The sequence below is a fragment of the Phalangium opilio genome, unplaced genomic scaffold (genome assembly GCF_054372755.1).
Source record: "Phalangium opilio isolate 3A_F unplaced genomic scaffold, DU_Popi_V2 ptg000017l_1, whole genome shotgun sequence".
Taxonomy (NCBI): domain Eukaryota; kingdom Metazoa; phylum Arthropoda; class Arachnida; order Opiliones; family Phalangiidae; genus Phalangium; species Phalangium opilio.
This window is the reverse complement of record NW_028324151.1, coordinates 7258381-7281288: the sequence shown is the minus strand read 5'-3', so window position 1 is coordinate 7281288 and position 22908 is coordinate 7258381. Positions and strand designations below refer to the sequence as shown.

General features: G+C 37.5%; 1 protein-coding gene across 1 annotated transcript in view; it reads left to right on the top strand.

Annotated features, from left to right (window-relative positions):
* LOC149702847 (uncharacterized) overlaps positions 1-22908 on the top strand; it is a 55274-nt gene that overhangs the window by 28209 nt on the left and 4157 nt on the right. The window contains exons 17-37 of the mRNA XM_089866752.1: positions 15874-16188; positions 16254-16622; positions 16698-16817; positions 16890-17081; positions 17147-17320; positions 17384-17497; positions 17568-17690; positions 17760-18113; positions 18179-18355; positions 18431-18556; positions 18629-18814; positions 18872-19198; positions 19253-19900; positions 19970-20302; positions 20378-20558; positions 20621-20923; positions 20997-21160; positions 21228-21379; positions 21436-21565; positions 22085-22265; positions 22377-22591. Coding sequence (XP_089722878.1) covers positions 15874-16188; positions 16254-16622; positions 16698-16817; positions 16890-17081; positions 17147-17320; positions 17384-17497; positions 17568-17690; positions 17760-18113; positions 18179-18355; positions 18431-18556; positions 18629-18814; positions 18872-19198; positions 19253-19900; positions 19970-20302; positions 20378-20558; positions 20621-20923; positions 20997-21160; positions 21228-21379; positions 21436-21565; positions 22085-22265; positions 22377-22591 — 4884 coding nt within the window. The remainder of the gene's footprint in view (positions 1-15873; positions 16189-16253; positions 16623-16697; positions 16818-16889; positions 17082-17146; positions 17321-17383; positions 17498-17567; positions 17691-17759; positions 18114-18178; positions 18356-18430; positions 18557-18628; positions 18815-18871; positions 19199-19252; positions 19901-19969; positions 20303-20377; positions 20559-20620; positions 20924-20996; positions 21161-21227; positions 21380-21435; positions 21566-22084; positions 22266-22376; positions 22592-22908) is intronic.

Here is a 22908-nt window from a genome sequence, read left to right as displayed (position 1 = left end):
AGGCTTAGGGTGTGTCATCTTCGCGTCTCTTAATGCAAACACGTTCTAACTACAAAGTTTCGTATCTCCATTTATCTTTTAACTTCAACCGACGATGAGTTTTCTAATTAGTTTCCTCTGCCGCTTTTTCAATTAATTAATTTAAAGGATAATTTTAATCGCTAACGCTGGCGGCGCGGCTCCTTTTAAGGTCTTTTTAAAACTAATTATTTCATTTGACTGAAATTTCTGGTATTTTTCAATTAGCAAATATTATTATCCGGAGCCTAATTAGAAACGCCTTCCAATTGTTTTGCGTAATTAAAGTGATACTGGAATCAAAATGATTAAAACTGACATGTCATGTAATATAATTTAGTTAGATAAGGGTATTTGGAAATTTATTTTAAGTTTTGAATGAAACGATATAGTTTAATTAAAGTTAGTTAACAAAGATTTTTTTGACGAAATAATCGTAGCCCTCTTTTCATTTTTTCCACTTTAAAAATAGCATCTTTAAAGATGTACTGACGGAATTAAATTTGATAGACATGTACCAGAAAGTGCCTGGATTCTTATAGAGAAAGTTGATGGGTTCAGTTGGTCAGGGTGATTCAAAAAGTCACAATTTGTCCTACCAATGACAAACTGCAGTCAAAAACCCTAAAATGAACTGGAAGAGGAACCAGTCAGTCAGTATAATCAGTGTACACGCTGTAACATTAACTGTATCTAAGAAATTACGTGTAATCTTAAAATTCCCTGCCCTCGACGGTATTCTAAAATGATTACGCGTAATAGACATATCCGAAATAGGTCTACAGACAATATGAAACTTTTGTGGTTAGCCCCTTGAAAGAGGAATATGAGTTTAGAAAATTACCACTGCCATGATATTTCAATGTTAACTGGAAGACAGGACATTACGCGATTAGTGCAACTTTCAATGTATCGATGAAATCTGAATGTAATTTGATATTCAAAATAATTCACAGATTTCTTGGATTGTGCAAATAACTCTTATAATTACGTAATTACTAGAAGTATCTATGTATAAAAAGTCACTTCATTTTCCAATTTACCTTCCCTTTAAAGGGAAAGTTTAAAGAAAAATAAAGGGATTTTTTTAGTATTATCCACGCATTGTAAAGGGACTCACCTGTAAACAAGCCACAGGCTTAGTGTCACTAAGTGTGTGGAAATACCTTCATAGACAAAGCTTAGATTATTATTATATATTAATCAAAGTAATTTGAATTTTAAAATCATTCGGTGGTATTGCTGTATGTTTCACTATGCAGATTGGTCATATAAATAGTAGTAGAATCGATAAAAAATCACTTTATTTTCCTTGTCACCCTCCCTTTAAGGACATTTTCCATATCAGTATATGTCGTCGGATGTTGATAATATTCTTATGTGTCAAATTTTGTTAGTCTAGCTTAGAGCTATAGAGGGAAAGAAATTGAAATTCCATTCCTGGTATAGTTATTAATCATTGCGGTTACGAGGTCTGTTTATAGTATAATGTAGATCGAGACACAAATAAAAAAAATTCGTGGAAAAAGAATTACACTAATTTATATATAAATTTACATATTTTCTGTTTAACCAAATATTATTCATTTTATTAATCAGTATTGACACGCGGTATTCTAATATACTGTAGGTTTTAAAACCGGATGTGAAGTATATGTATTTAAGTTTATTACCAAATAAGGAAGGTCTCTCAGCATTCTGTTTTTATTTCGTTTTTTAAAGTTTTTAATTTTAATTTTTATTACTTACTAAGTATTTTAAACTTTCATACGAGGAAGAGATAATAAGTTTATGTTTTTTTTTTATTCTTTCGACTAGTTGCGCAAGTATTGAACGGCTAATACTGCTAAGCTTAATTAAATAATGTTGCTCTTTAAAGATAAAACTATTCAGGTGAATTACAATTTAAAGCAGGTTTTCTAAAAGTGTCACTTCTGATTAGGGCCTTTCAAAACAGTTCAGCTGGGGTTAATTTATATCAGATTTACTTGAAACCAGTTATGTGTTATGTGTAATAATTTAAGCATTGTTTATGAAGAGTATATAGAGCTTTTAATTAGTAGTATTATTAACCCATTTAGTACTACAGACAAAGGTACAGAGCGTACACCTATTACACTAACAGGGCTCTCACCAGGTCCCTAAAGTCGTTATTTGCCAGCAAGGTCCTTAATCTTCTCTAAAATCGGTATTTGGTCCTTAAATCGCCCTTTTATTGAAAACAGAAATCGCAGAAAATAAGCCTTTATTTAGTAGTTAGTCAAGGTGAGATATCTAGAATAAGTTTTATGTCAACAAGTAACGAAAACCTCGTCAGTCTAAACTAAAATATCTCTAAAAAAATAACAAGTCCGAAATACCTCGATATTTAGTTCAAAATCGGAAAAAAGAGTGATATAATGTTCTTAACTTTACTTAATACCTAAAAACGTGTCTTTTTAAGGCATTTTTATATATTAAAGATGTTATTTTGTTTTACCAGTTTCCATTCCTTTTTGGTTCCTATTTTATCGTGAAAAGTCCCTTTTGCTTTAACCCTATTAATTTTTGAGATTTTGGTATGAGCGCTAAAGCGGTGATTGACCCCTCTAATTTTTTTAACCTTCTCCACGCTCATCAAAATTAAATTAACATAAATTAAGCTTAACTTAATTTTAATGGAGAATGCTTCGTTGTTCTTATATTTGACACACGTGGGTCACTCATTTCAAAATTTGTCACCTTAAATTTTTATATTATACGTATTTGTGAAAACACTACTTACTCTTCCTCAAAACCTCAATAAAAGAAAAAAAAAATAAAAAATTATTAAAATATTCTTTTGAACCCTTTTGAACTTTGACTAAACTGTCGTAAAATACCAGGTAAAAGGGACGGTCTTTATTTCTTCAAAGCAAATCGGTAGCTTGTAAAATTCTTACACAAGTTCCAGACACCACAAAATTATGAGAAAAAAAGAAAGAAATAATATTCACTTCTGTACGTAGTATTATTGTGTGGGGGCTGAATAAGCCTACTATAATCCTTCCAACGCGCGAATTTCACCAGGATATTATGCAAAGTAGGCCTTCACTGACCCCGGAATCGGAGATTTCTCTTTCAACTTCGCTATAGTCTAACTTCAAAGGGGAAAGAATACCCACACATACACCTTGCTCATTTCTTCTCTTTCAAGAGTTTGTTCTTACGATGATATTTGTACTTTGTAAGCCTCATTTCTCCATAACTCTTTTTTAAAATTCCGCCTCCTCTTTTTCTTAATGACGCAAGATACTAAAAATAATTAAGAGCGCCCGCCGCCGGAAATTCAAAAAGTTTATTTTCTCCAATGTTTTTATTTTTTTGCTCGAGGAACTTACGGTAAACGTAATTTTTATTTTTCGAAATTACCTTGTGAAGATCGTGCCTATCTTTTTTTTGTTGTTAGGGAAATAATGAAATGAGGATAATTAGTTAGTTCGCTAGAAAAGGGAGAGGAATGAGGAATGGCACGTGAGGGGAAGAAGATTTTCGAAAGGGTACCATAGACCTTTTCGATGTATAAAGAAGGGGTAGGCAAACCTCAGTATCGTCAAGAAGCAATATCTAGTTTATTAGGGAGAAGGTATAAGATCCCCAAGTATTCGCGCGCCATAGTCCCACTCCCCCTTTCAAAATACAAGGGGGGACGTAAAAGGAGGTCGGGCTCTTTCGCCTCCTCTCCTCATTCGGAAAATACTTAATTTTCGTCATTCGCGTCGCTCTGACGTGAGTTTTCAAGAACCAATGTGATGCTGGTTGTAATTTAGAGGCGGGGATTAACTCCGGACCGGCGGACCTACGTTTGGACTGGGGAAAAAGCTGGAAATGTGGCGAATTTACACCTTCTCCCTAGTAAAATAGATATCGCTTCTTGGTATCATGCACTCTCGTGATACAAAAAGACTACAGCGCAGGCGCCAAAAAGCGAGATGGAAGGCAGTGTTACCCCTTGTCTTTCTTCTTTCTTAGTTACATCGAAATGGTCTATTTCAAGTTCTACTGAGCAAAATTCAAATTTCACGTCTTATCAAAAGTTTGTAGATAAAATTAAAAAGTATACATCGGCCACAGTTCCCATAAGACTCAATGTGAAATGAGAAGCAAACGACCTTCCTCTTAACCTCTGCACGAACCAACCAATCAGAGAAGAGTTTTATTAGGTCAAAGAGTTATAGAAAATAGTACTCTATGGTCGCAAAATACCCGTTCATTATTGGTACTAGAACTAGCATCTGATACTTTAGGAGCCTATTCACGCACGCTCCCCGTACTACGTTCGTCATGCTAACCATACGCAGACCTCGGGTTCGACTCTTTTTTGAGATGCAAAGGGGGTTTCTCATATTACACGGTGTGAGCAACGTTGAATGAAGTATACTTTTTGATTTTATCTATGAACGTTTGGTCTTAAAGTCCCATTGAAATATTTCCTCCGAGCGTTAAGATTGTATGTTCAGTGGCGAAATTTTCATTTAGGAAATTTAGGTGCCTACGTGTTGCACACTTGCATTATTGATTAACAAACAGTTTAAAAAAACAAGTCAGTAAAATTACATCATCTCTAATGTGAGACTTCTTACACCATGCACCAACCTAAACAAAATACCGTTACAAATCGCCTAAATATTTTTTTTTACTTTGTATTAACGTATTGGATTATCAATTATCAATCAAGCATTTCAAAACGCCAAGTGCCAATTTCTTTTCTTTGTTCTAGATAAAATTGACGAATCTTTTTTTAAGCCATAATGGCTGTTTTTCTTTTAAACGATTGGTTTCGCTTCTCGTATATCATGGCTCTCGGTTACGCCACATTTGGATCATCTTAAAAAGCCTCGCATTTTTTCACCACGCGGCCGGCTTTTTACAGCCGGGAGAAAGTTTAAACACTCACACACAAAAAAAGAAACTAAATAAAACAAGTTGCGAAACCAAAATATGACCTCTCCGATTCGAGACGCAATTAATTAAGAGGTTTTTCTTAAATAATTAAATAAACATGATTGATGTTAATTATTTTAATCGTCATTAATTTACCATAATTCTGATTCTAGTTAAATCGTTTTAAGAAACTTTATTCCTAAAATCATTTTAAAGCAACAGGCGACTCCATTATCACCCCTAGCATTCTGGCTAACCTTCTGGACACGAATTTTAGCCTGCCAAAGGCAGGAACCAATCAGACCTAATGCATTAGGTCTGATTGGTTCCTGCCTTTGGCTTAACTAGCCTTTACCAAGCTTAGCCACTGTGTAGTAGAAAAGTCACCTTTAAGGGGCAACAACGGAGCCGTCCTTTGCTTTAAAGGGACTGTAAAGAGGTCGGCGGACCGTTGAATTTCTTTTTTTAAAAAAACTCACCCGACCCATCCTCCCCTCTCTTGTGATTGGTTGTGATCCGCCCTGCTTCGGCGTATCCCCAGTTCTGACCCGCGAGAGCCCGAGACCCCCGCTGCGTTTGCTAGAAGGAAAGACTTTCGTTTTGCTCACCCCCCCCCCCGGGATTGTGACGTCAATAACGACGTTTTCAAAAAATATTTCCAACGGTCCGCCGACCTCTTTAGAGACCCTTTAACACATAGCTATCGTTGACGTTTGAATTCAAACTCGCAATTGCGTGAACCTTTGGTGGAAGCCCTGCCATCGGGAGGCTAGATGTTTCTCGTAAGTCGTAACCCTAGCCGATCGCCTCGTAAATCTTAACCCTAACGATGATAATGGAGTAGTAGCTAATATTGCTTTCTGCGAACACGTTTGCTCCGATTTGCCAACTGCAAACGCGGTGACAGACAAACACAGAGACACAGAGACACAGACACGTTCAGTATAATACCTCTCATCGTCACTCGGAGAGGTAAAAAACTCAATCAAAATCCCCGGTCTGAAACTCTCATTCCAGCGCGTGAGTAAATTCTTTTTTTTTTCGATTCTCCGCTACGCGTCTTCCATACTCACCATAGCCAAGAAAGGCAATGGGTCACACGGTGGCTAATGACGTCACTATTACTCCACCCAATCGGAGTTTAGTCTTCCCACGCGCCAAATCGTGCCCCTAAAAAACGTAATTTTTCTTTATCCCATCGTCTTTGAAAACTAAACCGCTTCCTTCTTCTATAGGCCTAGTTATTATCATTTATTTGTAATACTTACCACGTAATATTTTCGGTTTTTCTTTCTCGAAATATCATTTGACACTTGCAATCTTGACGTGTTTACATAATGTTTTATTTATAAGAGACTTCTAACGATCATACTTAAACGAGAGGGAAGTCACTCGTGAATTATGGTCGGAGGAATTTACTTCAAATTTGATGTGAATTGTATTTGTACTTGTACTAGTCTGGTGCTTGTATTTGTACTTGTACTAGTCTGGTGCTTGTATTTGTACTTGTACTAGTCTGGTGCTTGTATTTGTACTTGTACTAGTCTGGTGCTTGTATTTGTACTTGTACTAGTCTGGTGCTTGTATTTGTACTTGTACTAGTCTGGTGCTTGTATTTGTACTTGTACTAGTCTGGTGCTTGTATTGGTACTTGTACTAGTCTGGTGCTTGTATTTGTACTTGTACTAGTCTGGTGCTTGTATTTGTACTTGTACTAGTCTGGTGCTTGTATTTGTACTTGTACTAGTCTGGTGCTTGTATTTGTACTTGTACTAGTCTGGTGCTTGTATTTGTACTTGTACTAGTCTGGTGCTTGTATTTGTACTTGTACTAGTCTGGTGCTTGTATTTGTACTTGTACTAGTCTGGTGCTTGTATTTGTGCTTGTGACAGGCGCTTGCATTTGTGCTTGTGACAGGCGCTTGCATTTGTGCTTGTGACAGGCGCTTGCATTTGTGCTTGTGACAGGCGCTTGCATTTGTGCTTGTGACAGGCGCTTGCATTTGTGCTTGTGACAGGCGCTTGCATTTGTGCTTGTGACAGGCGCTTGCATTTGTGCTTGTGACAGGCGCTTGCATTTGTGCTTGTGACAGGCGCTTGCATTTGTGCTTGTGACAGGCGCTTGCATTTGTGCTTGTGACAGGCGCTTGCATTTGTGCTTGTGACAGGCGCTTGCATTTGTGCTTGTGACAGGCGCTTGCATTTGTGCTTGTGACAGGCGCTTGCATTTGTGCTTGTGACAGGCGCTTGCATTTGTGCTTGTGACAGGCGCTTGCATTTGTGCTTGTGACAGGCGCTTGCATTTGTGCTTGTGACAGGCGCTTGCATTTGTGCTTGTGACAGGCGCTTGCATTTGTGCTTGTGACAGGCGCTTGCATTTGTGCTTGTGACAGGCGCTTGTTTTCAATCTATTGAAGATAGCCCCACGTGAGGAGACACGTGGTATTTAGGGGCGTAATGCAATTAGTTTGATCAACTCTGGATAGATTTTTAGGAAAAGGGTGTAAAACATAAACAGACGCTTGAAATTGAATTTCCTTGAATTTTTAAAGGTCTTTTAGTAATTAATATATTCGTGACAAAATAGGCGTCAACTTGTTTGGGTTTTTCTGTAGAAGAGAGATCAGGGATCTCTCTTATCACTAACTAGGTGCTTAACAGTTTAGGTAGGCTTGAAACTAACTTAAAGTTCAAGTGTCAATCCAAATAACGTTTAAAACGCGCACCTCCACATCCATTGCCTGTTAATTAATTTGTTGCCAAACACGCGAAGATAACTTGTTTACATTCGGATTCGACGCTTAATTCTAAGTTCAAATACATTATGCATGACGTCAAGGGTTACTGTTTCTATAACTCCTCCCCTTTAATTCAAGCAGAAGGGAACAGAAAATTACCTGTTAAGGATTCCAATAAAACTTTATGTATTCCTGCAGCAAATGTGGATGAGAGGGAAAGTATGACAATGGCCATAGAGCCTATGTTAAAAAACGCGGACATCAAAGTTTCGCCAATAACTATTTAGTTTACTAGTGACTGATGGACTTGCAAACTCGCAACTGAAAGTACTTCAGACATTTATGCTCCTTGGTTTAACCATAGCCCACTCGATCACGCGCATCACGACGCAAGCTGCTCGCGCTATAGCTAAATCACCGAGATTACACAATAGCAGACGACGGTAACCGCGTAACCGCGAATTAACACAAGACCTATTTTAAGGGAGTGAACAGTCCCAGTATAGCTACGCCAATAAAACGGTCAACTACGGCGAAACTCTGATGACTCGCGACTTTTGGCCATTTTCATACTTTTCCTCTCATCCACTTTTGCCTGCAGTGACTAATTTATTATAATTTAAGATTTTATATGTGGGTTCTTAGCTCGAAAAACCGAATACTTGTTGACAAAACATGTTTGTTAAATTAACATTGTAAAATTACGGTTATATCGGCAAATTATTTGAGGCATTAAGTAGATTACCCGTAATTTATATCTCCTTAAATTCCTAACTCGCATCAGTTACCATAAGCAAGAAGTGATATCAATTTTATTAGGGTGAAGGTATAAGATGCCTAAGTAGTCGCGCGCCATAGTCCCAGTCCCCCTTTCAAAATACGAGGGGGTCGTAAAAGAGGCCGGGGTATTTCTCCTATCCTCAGTCGGAAAATACGTGGTTTTCGTCATTCGCGTCGCGCTGACGTGAGTTTTCAAGAACCAATAAGTAGCTGGTTGTAATTTAGAGGCGGGGATTAACTCCGGACCTACGTTTGGACTGGAGATTAAAGCTGGAAATGTGGAGAATTTATACCTTCTCCCTAATAAACTAGATATCACTTCTTGGTCCAGGATTGTGTGCTTCAAAAAGCAGTCAAAATATATTTTGCATATTTATAAAGAAACAAACTTAGTGACCTTGACTCTGTAATGTAATGGGGTACGCGACCTTTATAAACCATTAACAAATTTCACGTTTCCAACACACCCTAAATTTATGAATCAAATGGCACTTACGCTTGACTATAACTCCACGGTATAGAAAAAAAGGTTATGAAGAGTTGCGTCTAATTTAATTACCGCTAGTCATTAAGTTTCTAAATTATCCCCTCTTAAGAGGAAGTAAAAAAAGCAATTAATGTCTGTTTCAATTACTCTTTTTAACTCGGCCTCAAGGTGGTTGTGTTTCTTATTTTAATAGTTGGGGACAAAAGTATTAGTTATTTGCAAGTAACTAAACGTCAATACGTATGACAAAATTTCCATCACTATAGCCTCACCTTCCAGGGGTCACTTTTACGAAAGTTATGCCGTTATTCTTTGGCTGATAGCAATCTGATACCATTGAGGAATATTAAAGATGTAGCTGAAATAAAGAAACTTTTAATCCAACTCCTTACCAATGGAAAATGGCAATAAATACAAGTTTCTCGGTGAAAATAATTTCTTCATTAACGTATTTAATTTTAGAAGTAGGAATAGAGAACGGTTAGTATTTATTTCGGTCCGACTCATAGCCCAGTATAAAGCCCCTCCCTCCAACACGTAACGAAAAGTTTAAATTATCTTATTGGCTCACTTAAAACTACGTTTTGAGGACGTTGCTGACGGGGTCGGCGAAAAATACGTGATTACTTTTTACCTCTGGCTCTATGACCAGCCTCTTCTTTCATACCCCCCCCGTCCCGCGGAAGGGAGTCTGGGACTTTGACGCACGCCCAGATTACTCTGTTCTCAATTCCTACTTTAAAATTAAATCTATCCCTGGTCATACTTATTGTAGTAAGTTATTTACGTTAATATATAAAGAAATAAGTCTATATAAGGATATTGGAACTAGATTGAGTCATTGTGTTAGTAATATAACATACATGTAGCCCACACGCGTTGTTAATTTTTTAAGCAAACTCTAATGTTATGAGTTTTAGGTCTAAGCTCACTTTGTAATAAAGAGAAAGGCTAATGGGCAAATATAGTTAATGCTAAAAAAGAAAGTAGTGCTTGTGAAGAATTTAATAACGCATAATTTGGTCGAAGGACGTTTTGTTTAGTGAAATTGCCGCCGTTTTATTTTGCTTGTTGAGGAATTCTCGGCGCTGAGATATGGAATTAAATAAAGTTAAAATTGGTAGAGTTTTTATTGACACCTCCAATTTGTTAGGTAAGAAAAGAGAATTTTATAGGTCTTAAGTCTCTCCTTTCCGGCAATGTTAAATACTTGGGGCAACATCATTAAAGACGTATTATTTTTGAGAATCTTTGTTATTACTCAATGGAGAGTGTTGTTAGCTCCTCCATTATGCTTTTGTTACGTAATGCAATTAAAGCAGATTAAAATATTCAATGAATTATCATCTATTATCATTAAATAAACCTCGCCTAAATTCCATTTTCTTCAAAATTATGTCTCCTTAAAAAATGGTTTACAATTCCAAATTAAGAAGTGTGGTGACTGGTTAGCGGCGAAATTTTCCCTCGTATATTAGGATTAATGGTGATATTTATTAGTTAAAACAATTTTTTATGATAACAAGAACCTTGAAAGCTAGTTTGTTTAGTACATTAATTATTGTAAACAAGAGATTAACATCAATTTGAGAATTTTTAAAGGAATAATCTCGCTAGAATTTCAGTTTTATTTTAAAGATCTTACTACGAACAATGTGAGTCCATTAGAAAAACGAAACGAACATATGAAGAATTGAGTTAACTGATTGACCTAATTGATAGATCTAACTCTTAGTTAATTAAGTAGTAAATTATCTTAATTTTATCATATTTAATAGATCAGATTTGTACATACATATAGTTTCAATTGGAAATATTTTGTAAAACAGAAAAAATTCTTGGACAGCACTTTCCTTTAATAAAACGTTCCTTCAAGGCATCTTTTATAATTATTTTCTTATTATTCTCATTTCCTCATTGTTTACCTCGTGTATATTATTATTATAAATATTGACAAATAAATAGCACTGCAATTTAAATACCTTCAATTAAGTATCGTTTAAGACGTTGTTAAGAACAAATTTCTCTATCTGGAGAAAATAGCCGTGGTACCGCTGCATTTAAAATTTATTAGCACTTAGCGAGGTCCCTATAGGGGTTTAGAGGCCGAAAAGCGCGCATCTGTCGAATGTTAAGACCGAATTTTTTATCCTTTTCATTGGCGCAAAATCACAAATTTTTTCAAAGGGAGAGCAAAGTTTAATTTTAAAATTAGACTTGAAGAGCTGTAAGATGCTGTAATGCCACATGGAAAGATTTATGGAACTAAATATGTATTTTATCGATAGACCCGTCACTTCAACCATGGGCGGACAATACTTACTATTGTTCGTCCATGCTACAAGAGAGATTTAGTAATTGATAAACATTGTTCGCCCATGTTACAACAGAGGATTAGTAATTGATAAGCTTTGTTCGCCCATGTTACAACAGACGTTTAGTAATTGTTAAGCAGAAGACATTTCGTACCCATGTTTCAGACCTAGATGTAAACTTACCTGGATTTAATCAAATTGAATCAAACTAATTGTACTAAAAGGTACATACAAAGTCGAAGTCGTCCTAAATCAATGCATTAATGAGAGTTTGTATTAAACTGTAAAACTTTTATTTTTTGCAAGATTTCACTGTTTAATATTTTTTAAACTTGTATCTATTTAGAATAACTTAGAAATTAAGATAATGTATCCATAAAATTTAACCAAAATGAGAGGTATTTTGTTATCCAGTATTATTATCCGGAACTTCATATTGTGGAGCTTCATTAAATTCATGTTTTATTTCCGGCAAGAACGAACTGCTTTGAAAATCTGCAATTTTTAATTTATGTTTTTAGTCAGTGAACAATTGAAATTTTACTATAGTTCCAGAAAACCCAATTTTTAAACAATTGGAAATTTAAAAAATACAATTATCCTTGTTTGCGACGTCATATTTACCAAAAATAACTCTAATACTTAAAATATCAGATTCCCAGTGATATCAATGAGTACATTTGCACATTAGGCTCAGTAAAATGAGAAAACCGAGACTCTTTCACACTCCCTTTCACGAATAAAATTCCGACCAAGAACTCTCTGAACATACTTTGGTTGGTAGTTGTCAAAAAATCTTAAGTTAAATGAGACTTAAAACACTTCTGGCGGAAATTTTGTTTAGTAGGCGAAACGAAACCATATTACTGCGCATTCTCTTTTCAACAACAAAAAAAAAAACCTTACGTATCTTTTGTTTTAAACGTTAATGCAGTACTTTTATTGCTAGTATTTAAATTACCCAGCATGCAAAGCTCTTAAAATAACAACTCAAATCTACGCTAGTACTGAAGCGTTCGCCATAAGTTCATAAGATATGTTCCTCCATAAGTTTGTCACTTGTTACAAACTAGAGCTTGTCATGAAGTGAATGAGGTAGGTCATAGATTCACCTTCGTAATGCGACGCCTGGTGAGGCGTTGTCAAAGGCTTAATACAGACTAAATAGGAAGATGGAAGTCCTGCAAAATTAACCACTGAGTGTAGCCATTCAATAGACCCAAACAACAAATAAATAAGTTGGCTTGGTCTCATCTCCATCTAAGGGATGGGATCACGTGACTAACAAAGTTGGCTGTAGTACCATCTGTCGTTGAGCGACGAAAATAAAACTCTTATTTTTCTGATTGGATTAGAGTCCGACTCTTGGGGTGAAACAGGTTCTGCGCATGGCAAAATCAAGCCAATCAGATTATCCCTTTCTCGCCTCAAAACCCGAGAACGAGATCTAAGCCGTTATAAAAATTCAAAAGATTTGTTGGTTGGGTTCTCGAACTAGCTCGAGCTGTAAGTCTCTAGCATTACGAAGTATAGAAGGTGTCATACTTATGAAACATATCTTATAAACTTATGGTATTTCTACACTAAATTTGAAAATAGTCTCAGGGAAATGGTTTACGTTTTACGTCTTTATTCATCTTGGCGTTTCGCCAAATGATGGGGAGCGGTCTTCAAAGATGACGAGTATTATGGTTCAGTTTAAGATTGCATCGTCTATAAGGCTTCTTCCTTCGTTTCCGTAGCTCTAGTATTTTGTAATTGCATCGTAACCGAAATAAGGCCGATTATTTAAATCTCTACTGTAGACTCAAATTGATGTAAAAAAACTTTCTTTGGAATATGACCCCTTAAGGTTTAAATATAGGACCTATTTGCCGGTTTACGTCGACCATGCCTCCAATTTAGAAATCACGCAAACCCTATAATTTTGAAATTATGATATAGCGTGTGTGTGCAATTGCGCATTCAGATTTAAAAGATAAAATCATGGAATTAAATCACGTAATTCAGTGCGCACTATATAATTTAGTTTTGATAAAGGGAAGATGGCGAGATTTTGAAATTTTTTATTCCACAAGTAAGGGGCATACTTAACATTCGGCTTTGGTCATTGAGAGCTTTAGGTTGGGGAAGAATCTATGATTTTTGAGATGCTTTACACGGAAATTCTGATGGGCTGAATGCATTTTGATAGCTGAAACCCACCACCAATATGGCTGCCTGAAAACGTGTCAACTCTATAATAGCCATAAAATCAGAAATCTAAACCCGGAAGTTTGAACGGGACTCGTGTGTTGAAAGAATAGCAAGCATGAACAGATTGGCATGAACAGATTGATTTCAAATTTTGAAAATGTCCAAATCCCTAAGACAGCATAACGATTAGCACAAATAGAGTGGTACTGAGAACGTGTCATCAAAATTGTTAGTCTAAATGGCCTGAGCTGACAACTTCCAATATGGTGACCCAAACCGATGTAATTGAAGGGAGGGATGTGACGTAACTAGTTCGTGGTAGCAGACTATAAGACAAGCTGCGCTTAGTTGGTGGGCTTGTAATTTGCAAAACTTGTTGACATAACTGTTGACAAACAAGTAAAAATTAATAAATAACAAAAAACCGTAAAGACACCCTTTAGCCTCAAACTCTCCCTTTAGAATTATTCTTTACTTCAACTTTAATAGATGTTAAAATTCATAACGGTTTATTTAGGACAAAGTTTATAAGAAATCTCAACACTAAAACCGCACGAGATGGGGCAGGGTCATTGTAATTTCATTCGTGTTTTACCACACCCACAGCCCGCAGTCTCGAGTCGTGACCTTCATTACGCAATTTATAAAATTATAGCTCTGAGAAATGTGTAATAAAATACTATATCCCCCGTAGATTTTTCTCACCATCCGGTCAACAGATTAAAAATTTGAGAGGGTTGCTTTGAAATTCATGGGTTTAATGTTTACTATAAGGAATATGGTGGGCAAGGCTTGAGTTATACCAATTAGAAAGTTTGGTCCCCCTGCTTCCCTTCAGTAGCTACTTAAAATGGAAATTCCCACTATTTGTTACGTAGTTTGAGGGGTGAATATCTTTACGCGTTTTCAAACCCACGGTTTTATTAGCCAAAAGTGTGTGAATACTCGATATCTACAGGGTGTTATAATAAAGGGTGGTAGGACTGAAGAATATTGGGTTCTATGGGTGATTTTGAGACGAAAATGTTCTATGACATTTGACCCTAAAGGTCATCTGTTCCAAGTTATGGTAAAGGTGTTTTACGAAAGAAATTAATTTTTCTTTTTAACTGAAACTTAAGGGCTGCTTAAGTAAAAACAACGTCCTATTACTGCATTCCGTTGATTAAATTTATTTTACTGGTAATCAATTTATTACTTATTAAAAAAAATTACTTATCTCGGCTTTTCGACCACAATTCCATTCCTCGAAAACATTTTATCATTTCATTAATTACTTTTGAGAGATTTCGTGTCGAATTACGCTTTAAAACCATAAAAATATGTAATGGCGGCTGCTTAGTACTTACTTAAATTTAAGGGATTTAATTAATACTTTCGACTCAAAATTGCCCATGTACTTCGGTAATACCACCCTTTTTGGAACACCCTGCATATAGCTCGGAACTTCAGTTTATTTTTTTTAGAAACCCACGCTGGCGAATTCCTTCAGGTTTTCTCGAGTCTCTCAAAGATACCACTAAAATTATTTATTCTGTTGAATTCCTTTAAATTTCCGCTATCCCTCCTAAAAACTAATATGTCCCCCTTCCCACTTTTGGTTTTTTAGAATCTTAAATGTCGCCTCTAACCAATTTTAAAACGATGTTAGGACTATCATTACATCATTTATTATATTTCAGTTATTTCTTATTTATCACGTATGATCAAGGTTATATTTCTATATTATAAGCCAAAAATTGAATTAAAATAATTCGACTTTGCTTTGGGGTATGCTCAATCATCTATGACAATCAGAAATAGATCAGACAGAAATATCGAACTTTCATCTTGATGTAATCGTTCATAATTTGATTTAAACCTACATGAATAATCAGTGCAACTTCCAAAGATAAAAATCTCGTGACACGTTTTTATTAAGTATCTTCACGAGACCATGTGCAATTTTCAAAACCTGTAATATACCATTTCGATGTAATGGCAAAAAGACACTGGGGTAAAACTTTCCCTTCCATCTCGCTTTTTGGCGCCTGCGCTGTAGTAATTTTGTATCGTGAGAGTGAGCAGAGGCGACAATGTATCAACCAACCTTGTATGTCACAATACTGAGAGTTGTCTACCCCCTTGTTTACGCCAAAAAGGTCTATTTCCAAAAGGGTGACGATGAAAAGCCCATCCTGGCGTCAGGTCAAGGATAATTAAGCACGTGGTAGAAATTTCATTAAAATTAAAAACAGGGATAAAAATATATAAATAATTTCTTAGAACATGGGAATCACATTTCTATGGAATGTACGGTAAAATAATCATGTTGAAAATCGAAAATGCGTTCTATGACGTTGTAACTTAGTACTAGATCTTGTAATAAAATACTTTAAGAAGGTCTTTAATCTATTCGGCAGACCAAAAACTGATGGAAGCCTTTTGTTTTCTTTTAGAGTAAAGACTGGTTACAATTAAAGATACAAGAAATGCAACCTGCTATGACCGAAATTGGTGCAAACCTCGAAGAGGCACTCCAACTTCAACAGCAGCATCAGGAAGCCCTTGAAAAATTACAGACGAAACAAAGTCCAGTGGAAGAACTCCTGAATCAAGCTGACGAGCTTATTTCTAATCAAAAGCCCAGAGCTGAAGTTTACTCGGCCATGGCCGAGAATCTTGGCTTGGCGTGGAAGGATCTAAACGCCCAATTGGATCAAAGGAGGTTGATCTTGGATCAAGCCGTTTTATTTCACACGAGGGCGAAAGAAGTAAGATAGTGTGATAAAACGTCGAGTTTTCGTCCAAACGTTGAACAATATTTGTACAATTACAGTTCTCAGATCGTATGGACCAAGCCCACAGGGAATTTAGTGATACATTTTTACCCGATAACGCGGACGCTTGCCGATCCTTGCTTGAGAGAATACACGATGTCAAGAAAGGTATTCTCGAAGGTTCCATGAGGACGCTTAGCGAAGGACAATCGTTACTGGAACGTCTTTGCGAAGTCGCGACACACAGCATGGGGGACTCCAGGCCAGCCCACATGCGTCATGTCGCGCAGCAGACGTGTCAGTTCGTTGAACAGTACATGGAAAACTTACACGACAGGAGAAGGCATTTAGAAGCGGCATTCTTGCAGCGCAAAATTAAGTTGGAACAGTGCTTGCAAATGTGTCTCATCTATCACGACATAAATGAAGTAAAAAAAACTAGCATCTGCCATTAATTTAATGAACTGAGTTACAATAAAGCCAACCTTTGACTCAATTTGCAGATTAAACAATTCCTACGGACAAAGGGTGATGACTTCATTAGCAATAAAACTTTGGGAGACTCCGCGGCGACGGCTGAAATTTTACAGCATGAACATGTCAAATTTCAAGCCGAGGCAAAGGTACGCCAATAGAATATATTAGTTATCACCTTTTTCGCCATCATTTAAATCCTATTTACTTAATAATTATAGGAAGTCCAAGACAAGGCAATAAGGCTGCTAAGTACAGCGGAACAATTGTCTACGGGTGGACACTACGCCGGCGAAGAAATACAGACCAGAGCTTACGAAACTCTGGAAGAATGCACAGAACTTTTATCGAACCTGGAGAACAGACACGACCTGCTATCTATGGCGGTATCGTTCTTCAACGCGGCACAAACGGTATTCTAAATTTTGTCAAACTCTTATCACTACATTGATTCTAACACTCTTACTGGTTGATCTAGGCTCTAAACAAACTCGATCAAATCGAAGTACAACTAACGACCGACTCTTCTCGAATTAGTGCGAACTTATCGCAAGCGATAAATGACATAACGGGTCCGCCTTTGCAAGAAGGTTACGCCTTACTAGATACGGCGGGAAGGCACGACCCTGGTTCTCAAGGCGTGGCGCGAAAGGTTCGTAATAAATCCCCCCCGTTCTGAAGTTGGACATAAAGATATTAATATATTTAACAATAGGTTGCTGAGCTTGAAAACAGACGTATTAAATTAAGCAACCTATGTTCAGTCCATGACTCTGAAAACCAGGAGCGCCAACAAGCCTTCAAGAAGTTCTTGGACAGTTACAGTATTGTAAGTATAATAATTTGACGCCCTACTACTACGAATTGATTTAAAATAAATCAATTAATTTTCTTTACAGTTGAAAAATTGGCTTGTAAATGTCGGACAAGCGTGTCTTCAAGGACACCAGGATATGGGAAGTGTCTTAACTATGGCCAAGGACTTCCTAGAAAGACACGAAAGACTGCAAAATGATCTCAGAGTACGCTATTATAATTGTTTTCGTAAATGAGAGACTTTCAATATATAATTAATGTTCTCTCATTTTCAGTTGAAGGCCATAGAAGTAGATGCCTTATTAACCACAGTCCCAGCCTTGATACGCAACGGTGGTGAAGAAGCTGAAACGATACACCAGAAAGCTGACGAATTAAGACAAGGCTGGGATCAGCTACGCCAGTTGCTTGAAACTAGAATATTATTAGCTCAGCGTTACCTGGCTTTCCATAAATTAGCGTCGCAGCTTGGTAGAGAAATGGACGGCATGGAGGACGCCATGAAGGGTGACAAAACGCAGTTTACCGAATCAGTCTTTAGACAACACGAAGAACGTTGGGTATCTGTTCAACAAATGATCTTGCAGTTTAACAATTCAGGCAAGAACTTCATTGCTGACGCGAAGAAGGTAATTGTGCAAACTACTTACGATCAAGCTAAGTATTAAAATGAATACGTTTTGGAATAATAAAGGTACAAGACCCATACTTGGATACGCAAAGGGCGATAATTTGTGTCGAGACTTTACTCGAACAAATTAAGCAAAGGAAAGACGCGTTTAATTCCATGTGGAGTAATTGGAAACTGGAAATGGCCGAAGGCAAAGAGCAACGAAGTCAGTGGGAGAGATTTACGAAAGAAGCTCAAAAGGTAAAGTTGATTCTAACATTTATCGAATTACGTGACCATGTGGCGAAGCCTAAATCTAAAACACATTCTACATAGACCATGGACGACGTTCACAATTTCGAGCAACAACTATTTCCGTTAATTCCGTCCGAGTTACATAACGCTGATTATATTTGTGACCATTTGGAGAGGATAAAGGAATCTGTAGATTCCAATATCTCCGTGAGTTAAAACTTTGTGTTTAAGTTAAACAGTCATAAGGTGATTTTTAAATGAAATATGTGTACGTTGCAGCACGCCTTTTCCGAACTTGACGTCAAACGTAAAACCACGGAACTTTTCACTTTGAAAGAAATTCAACCCCAAAAGGACAAACTTCAATCGGAACTTAGTTCACGTCTTCAACATTTCCAGTCAAAAATTACCGAATACCACGTTTTATTATCTATGATGATAACCTTCTTCAAGAACTTTAAAGAGGTTCGCAAGTAATAAACTTTCTTCCTAGAGCAAAAACTGATTGAACTTCATTTTTAGTTGGAAAAGATCTTGGGTAAACAAGAAGTGCAATACAAAACCGCTATCTTAACTTCGGAATTAGAAAGGGCCGAAGCGATGGTGCGAGAACACGAGAGCAACAAACATTCGGCGCTGGATTTGATACGATTTACCAGAAACGAAGCCGATCAAGTCATTAATAAAATCGATTCTGTTGAACCGCCCATGGCCGGCGTCAAAGACAAAGAGAAGATTAACTCGTTAATAGAATCGAGGGAAAGAAATATGGACTCAATATGGGAGGAACACAAGAAACGCTTGGAGCATAATCTACAGTACTGCCATTTCACGCGAGACTTACAAGAAGTAAGTTAACTCCAAGCGTATCTTGTCAATGTCATAATTCCTCAAATTTTTCAGATTAATCACCACCTGGACACGCTACAAGATCAACTTAACAGTATGCGAGGTAACTATGGGGAGTCTCTACCGGCGGCCAAGGTCACTTCAACCGCTTTCATCCAATTTGAGAAGACGCTAGAGCTTCTTGAAATTAGAATAAGGCAATTCGTGAGCACGGCGCAGAAAATGCTTAGTGATCAGCACGTTGAGTCGCGTAGTATCCACAACGAGTTGCAAAATGTGCAAACAAAATGGAGCACCTTCCATACTCAAGTCGGTGAAAACCGAAAACTGATAGAAATTGCCATCCAATACTTCCAACTTGTTGAGGAAGCCGAAGAATGGTTCCGCGAAGGAAGTCAAGTTCTTATTTCAATCGCGCGCAAGTCCACCAATTGTAGAACTCCCCAGGAAGCCAACAGTTTATTGAACGAGGTGGAACAGTTTTTGAAACCAGGTGAAAAGAGACAACAGGAAAGGATCGACAAGATATCCAGGTTAGCCATTCAGTTGTACGGGGAAACCAGTCATACCAGTACTTTGCAAGTCTCTGGCAAAAATCGTGATATGCTAGACTCTTTTGCCATAATAAATGATGAACTGTCTACGTTAGCCGTAAACTTAAAAACGGCTGAAGAGGACAGAGCCAAGGAAAGACGCGAAAAGGTTAGTTAAAACAGTTCATACTTTCGGAAGTTATAAGACCATTGGATTTAATATTTGACCCTAACTTAGGAGGACGCCGAAGACGCGCTAAGGGCTGCTCAAGCGGAAGCGATAGCTGCAAGAGCAGCCGCCGCCGCTGCCCAAGAAGCTGCTAGAGCGTCGGAAGCCATGACGAAGGCCAAGCCAGTAGTACGCGAAGCTTTCCAGCAAACCATCATATCGAAACAAGAGACAAAAATTTCTTTCAAACAAGAAACAATGCCCAAAATTGAGTCACCTCCGCCACCGAAAATTCAAATGCCTAGTCCTCCAGTTTTCGTGATTCCTCTTTCTAACTCTAATGTCATGGAAGGATCCAAGGTCACTTTCGAATGCAAAGTGGAGGGGTTCCCCACACCTTACGTAAGTTAATTGTCATATGTGATAAAACAAACGCTCAATAGGAACAGTATTTAATAACTAGCAAATAATTTTCAGATTCAATGGTTGAAAGACGGTATCCTTATCCAAAATAATCCGGATTACGTCACATCGTTTGAGAATGGTATCTGCAAGCTTAGCATTGAAGAGACCTTCCCAGACGATAGTGCCACTTTCACTTGTAAAGCAACAAACGCGGCTGGTGTAGGAGAAACTCAAGGATCATTATCTGTTAAAGGTATAAGTTATCTTCGAAATGTTCACTTAAACTGTAATATAACCTTTAACCCACTCTTTCAGAGTCTCGGCCTCATCAGGAACTTATTGCACCACAATTCACAAAGGAATTGGTATCTGGTACCGTTCAGGAGGGCCAACCTCATCAGTTTGACTGCACAGTTACTGGTCATCCGTTGCCCCTCGTTTCGTGGTTTAAGAATGATATTTGCATCGATAATTCCCCGGACTACGTCATGAGTGCCATAAATGGCGAATGTAATATGCAAGTAAAAGAAACCACTTTGGAAGACGATGCCCGATTTACTTGCAGGGCGACCAATCCAGTTGGTCAAGCTGTTTGTAGCGCCAAGCTTTCAGTGACCCGTAAGTCGTTTATGCTTGAATTACAAATTGCATTCGATTTCAGAGGCCTAATATCTCAATTGAAATATCATAGCATTAGCCACAATATCAGCTCCTGTTGTTCTGACGCCACTCTCCAATGTTATGGCTAGAGCTGGCCAGAAGTTGAAATTGGAATGCCGAGTTAAGGGCGAGCCTTTGCCTAGCATTACTTGGTTGCATAACAACAAAGTTATCAAAGACAATAGAGACGTCAAGGTATATATAACGTGTTTTTTAGTCATATCGGATTTATTTTAAATTTATTATAAAATGTCTCTTTCAGCTTCAATATGATGGTGATAGAGCTGTCCTAGTCATAAACGAAGCGTTCCCAAAAGATGCCGGAACCTACCAAGTATTGGCCAAGAACGACGCTGGTGATGCTGCCTCATCGTGCAACGTTATGGTCAAAGGAAGACTTCCCATGGAGACATCGTAAGTTTTACCATCTTACGTGTTTTGAAAATTTTCTTAACCGAAAACATTTGCAGCGACTCTGAATTAGCATCGGACATGGAACCCATTAAACCTCAAGTAATGAGACACTTAACAGATCAGGCGGTGATTGAAGGCAGCCGAACCAGAATGGACTGCGTCATAGTTGGACAACCTGAACCAGAGGTAGGAATTAATTTTTTTTAATACTAGTCTTCGGGTTTCGAAAAATACGTCTCGTGTTGTTAAAATATTGACAATCGTTGTTGTGCGTAATGTTCAACCTCATGGTGACATTGTTAGGAAAGAATTTCGTCCATTTCAAATAAGCAAGCCACTGCCCAGAGAAATTCACTACAATCTACTCTATATATTAACATGTTCTTATAAACAAAGCCTATCAATTTACAAACCTTCAGCTAGTGTTAGAAAACGTTGTCGCCATTTACAACTTGAGCACTATAATGAACCCTCATACTGTATACGAGCTAGGTGTGGAAGATTAGCCACTGTTATAGCAAGAAAGAGTTGCGCGACACACACAAAAAGAAAGCCGGTATTGTACCAACTGACTCTTTTGTCAATATAAGAGCTACTAGAGGATATTATTTAATCAGTTCCCTTACGAAACTTGCTTTTCATGTTCCTCGGCTTCAAAAAGCCCCAAAAACGTTTTTCCTAATTGTCTCCACGTATTTCTTAAAGGTCATTTGGTACCACAATGGAAAGCCCGTCAAAGAAAGCGACGACTTTCAGTTGCTATTCGAGGGCGATGCCTGTACTTTGATTATTAAAGAAGCGTATTTAGAGGACGCTGGAGCTTATAAATGTGTGGCCATCAATTCGGGGGGCGAAGCGTCGACACACTGCAACCTGGTCGTGGAACGTGAGTTTCTATTTTTACACTAATTCGAGCGAACAAAAAGAAAAATATACGGAAAAACTCAGGAAAGAAAACAAAAATAGAGTAAAAATACGACATTCCATTTCCTTACAGCGTTAAGTGAAATGAGCGACGTGGAAAGAAGCCAACGTGACGCGTTAATATCAATAGAGAAAGTCGTGCCACCCAGATTCACCAAGCTTCTCAACGACCTATCAGTTAGCGAAGGATACCAAATCTCACTCGATTGCCAAGTCGTGGGTGATCCTGAGCCCTCGGTTACTTGGTTTAAGAACGACCAGTCGTTGGAAGAGTCCAATCACTGTCAAGTAAGATCATTTAGAATTGGTTCATGCATGAAATCAATAATAGTAAAATGAGTTACTCAATCGAGAACGTAACATATGCCTCGTAGTTTGCTCATTTGGAACTTATTGAAGCTCAAGGGCACGAAGCCAGGATTTTTAGCTCTGAGGTTTTATTGCGTAACGTTTAACATACTGTTAAATTATTTGACACCAGTCGATCCCTTTGATACGTGTCATCATAAGTTTATATGATATATACAATGAGTGTGACACATGATCTATAATGTTCCACCATCTCTTAGAGCTAAATCAAAATTAATCTAGATTTTAAAGTCAAC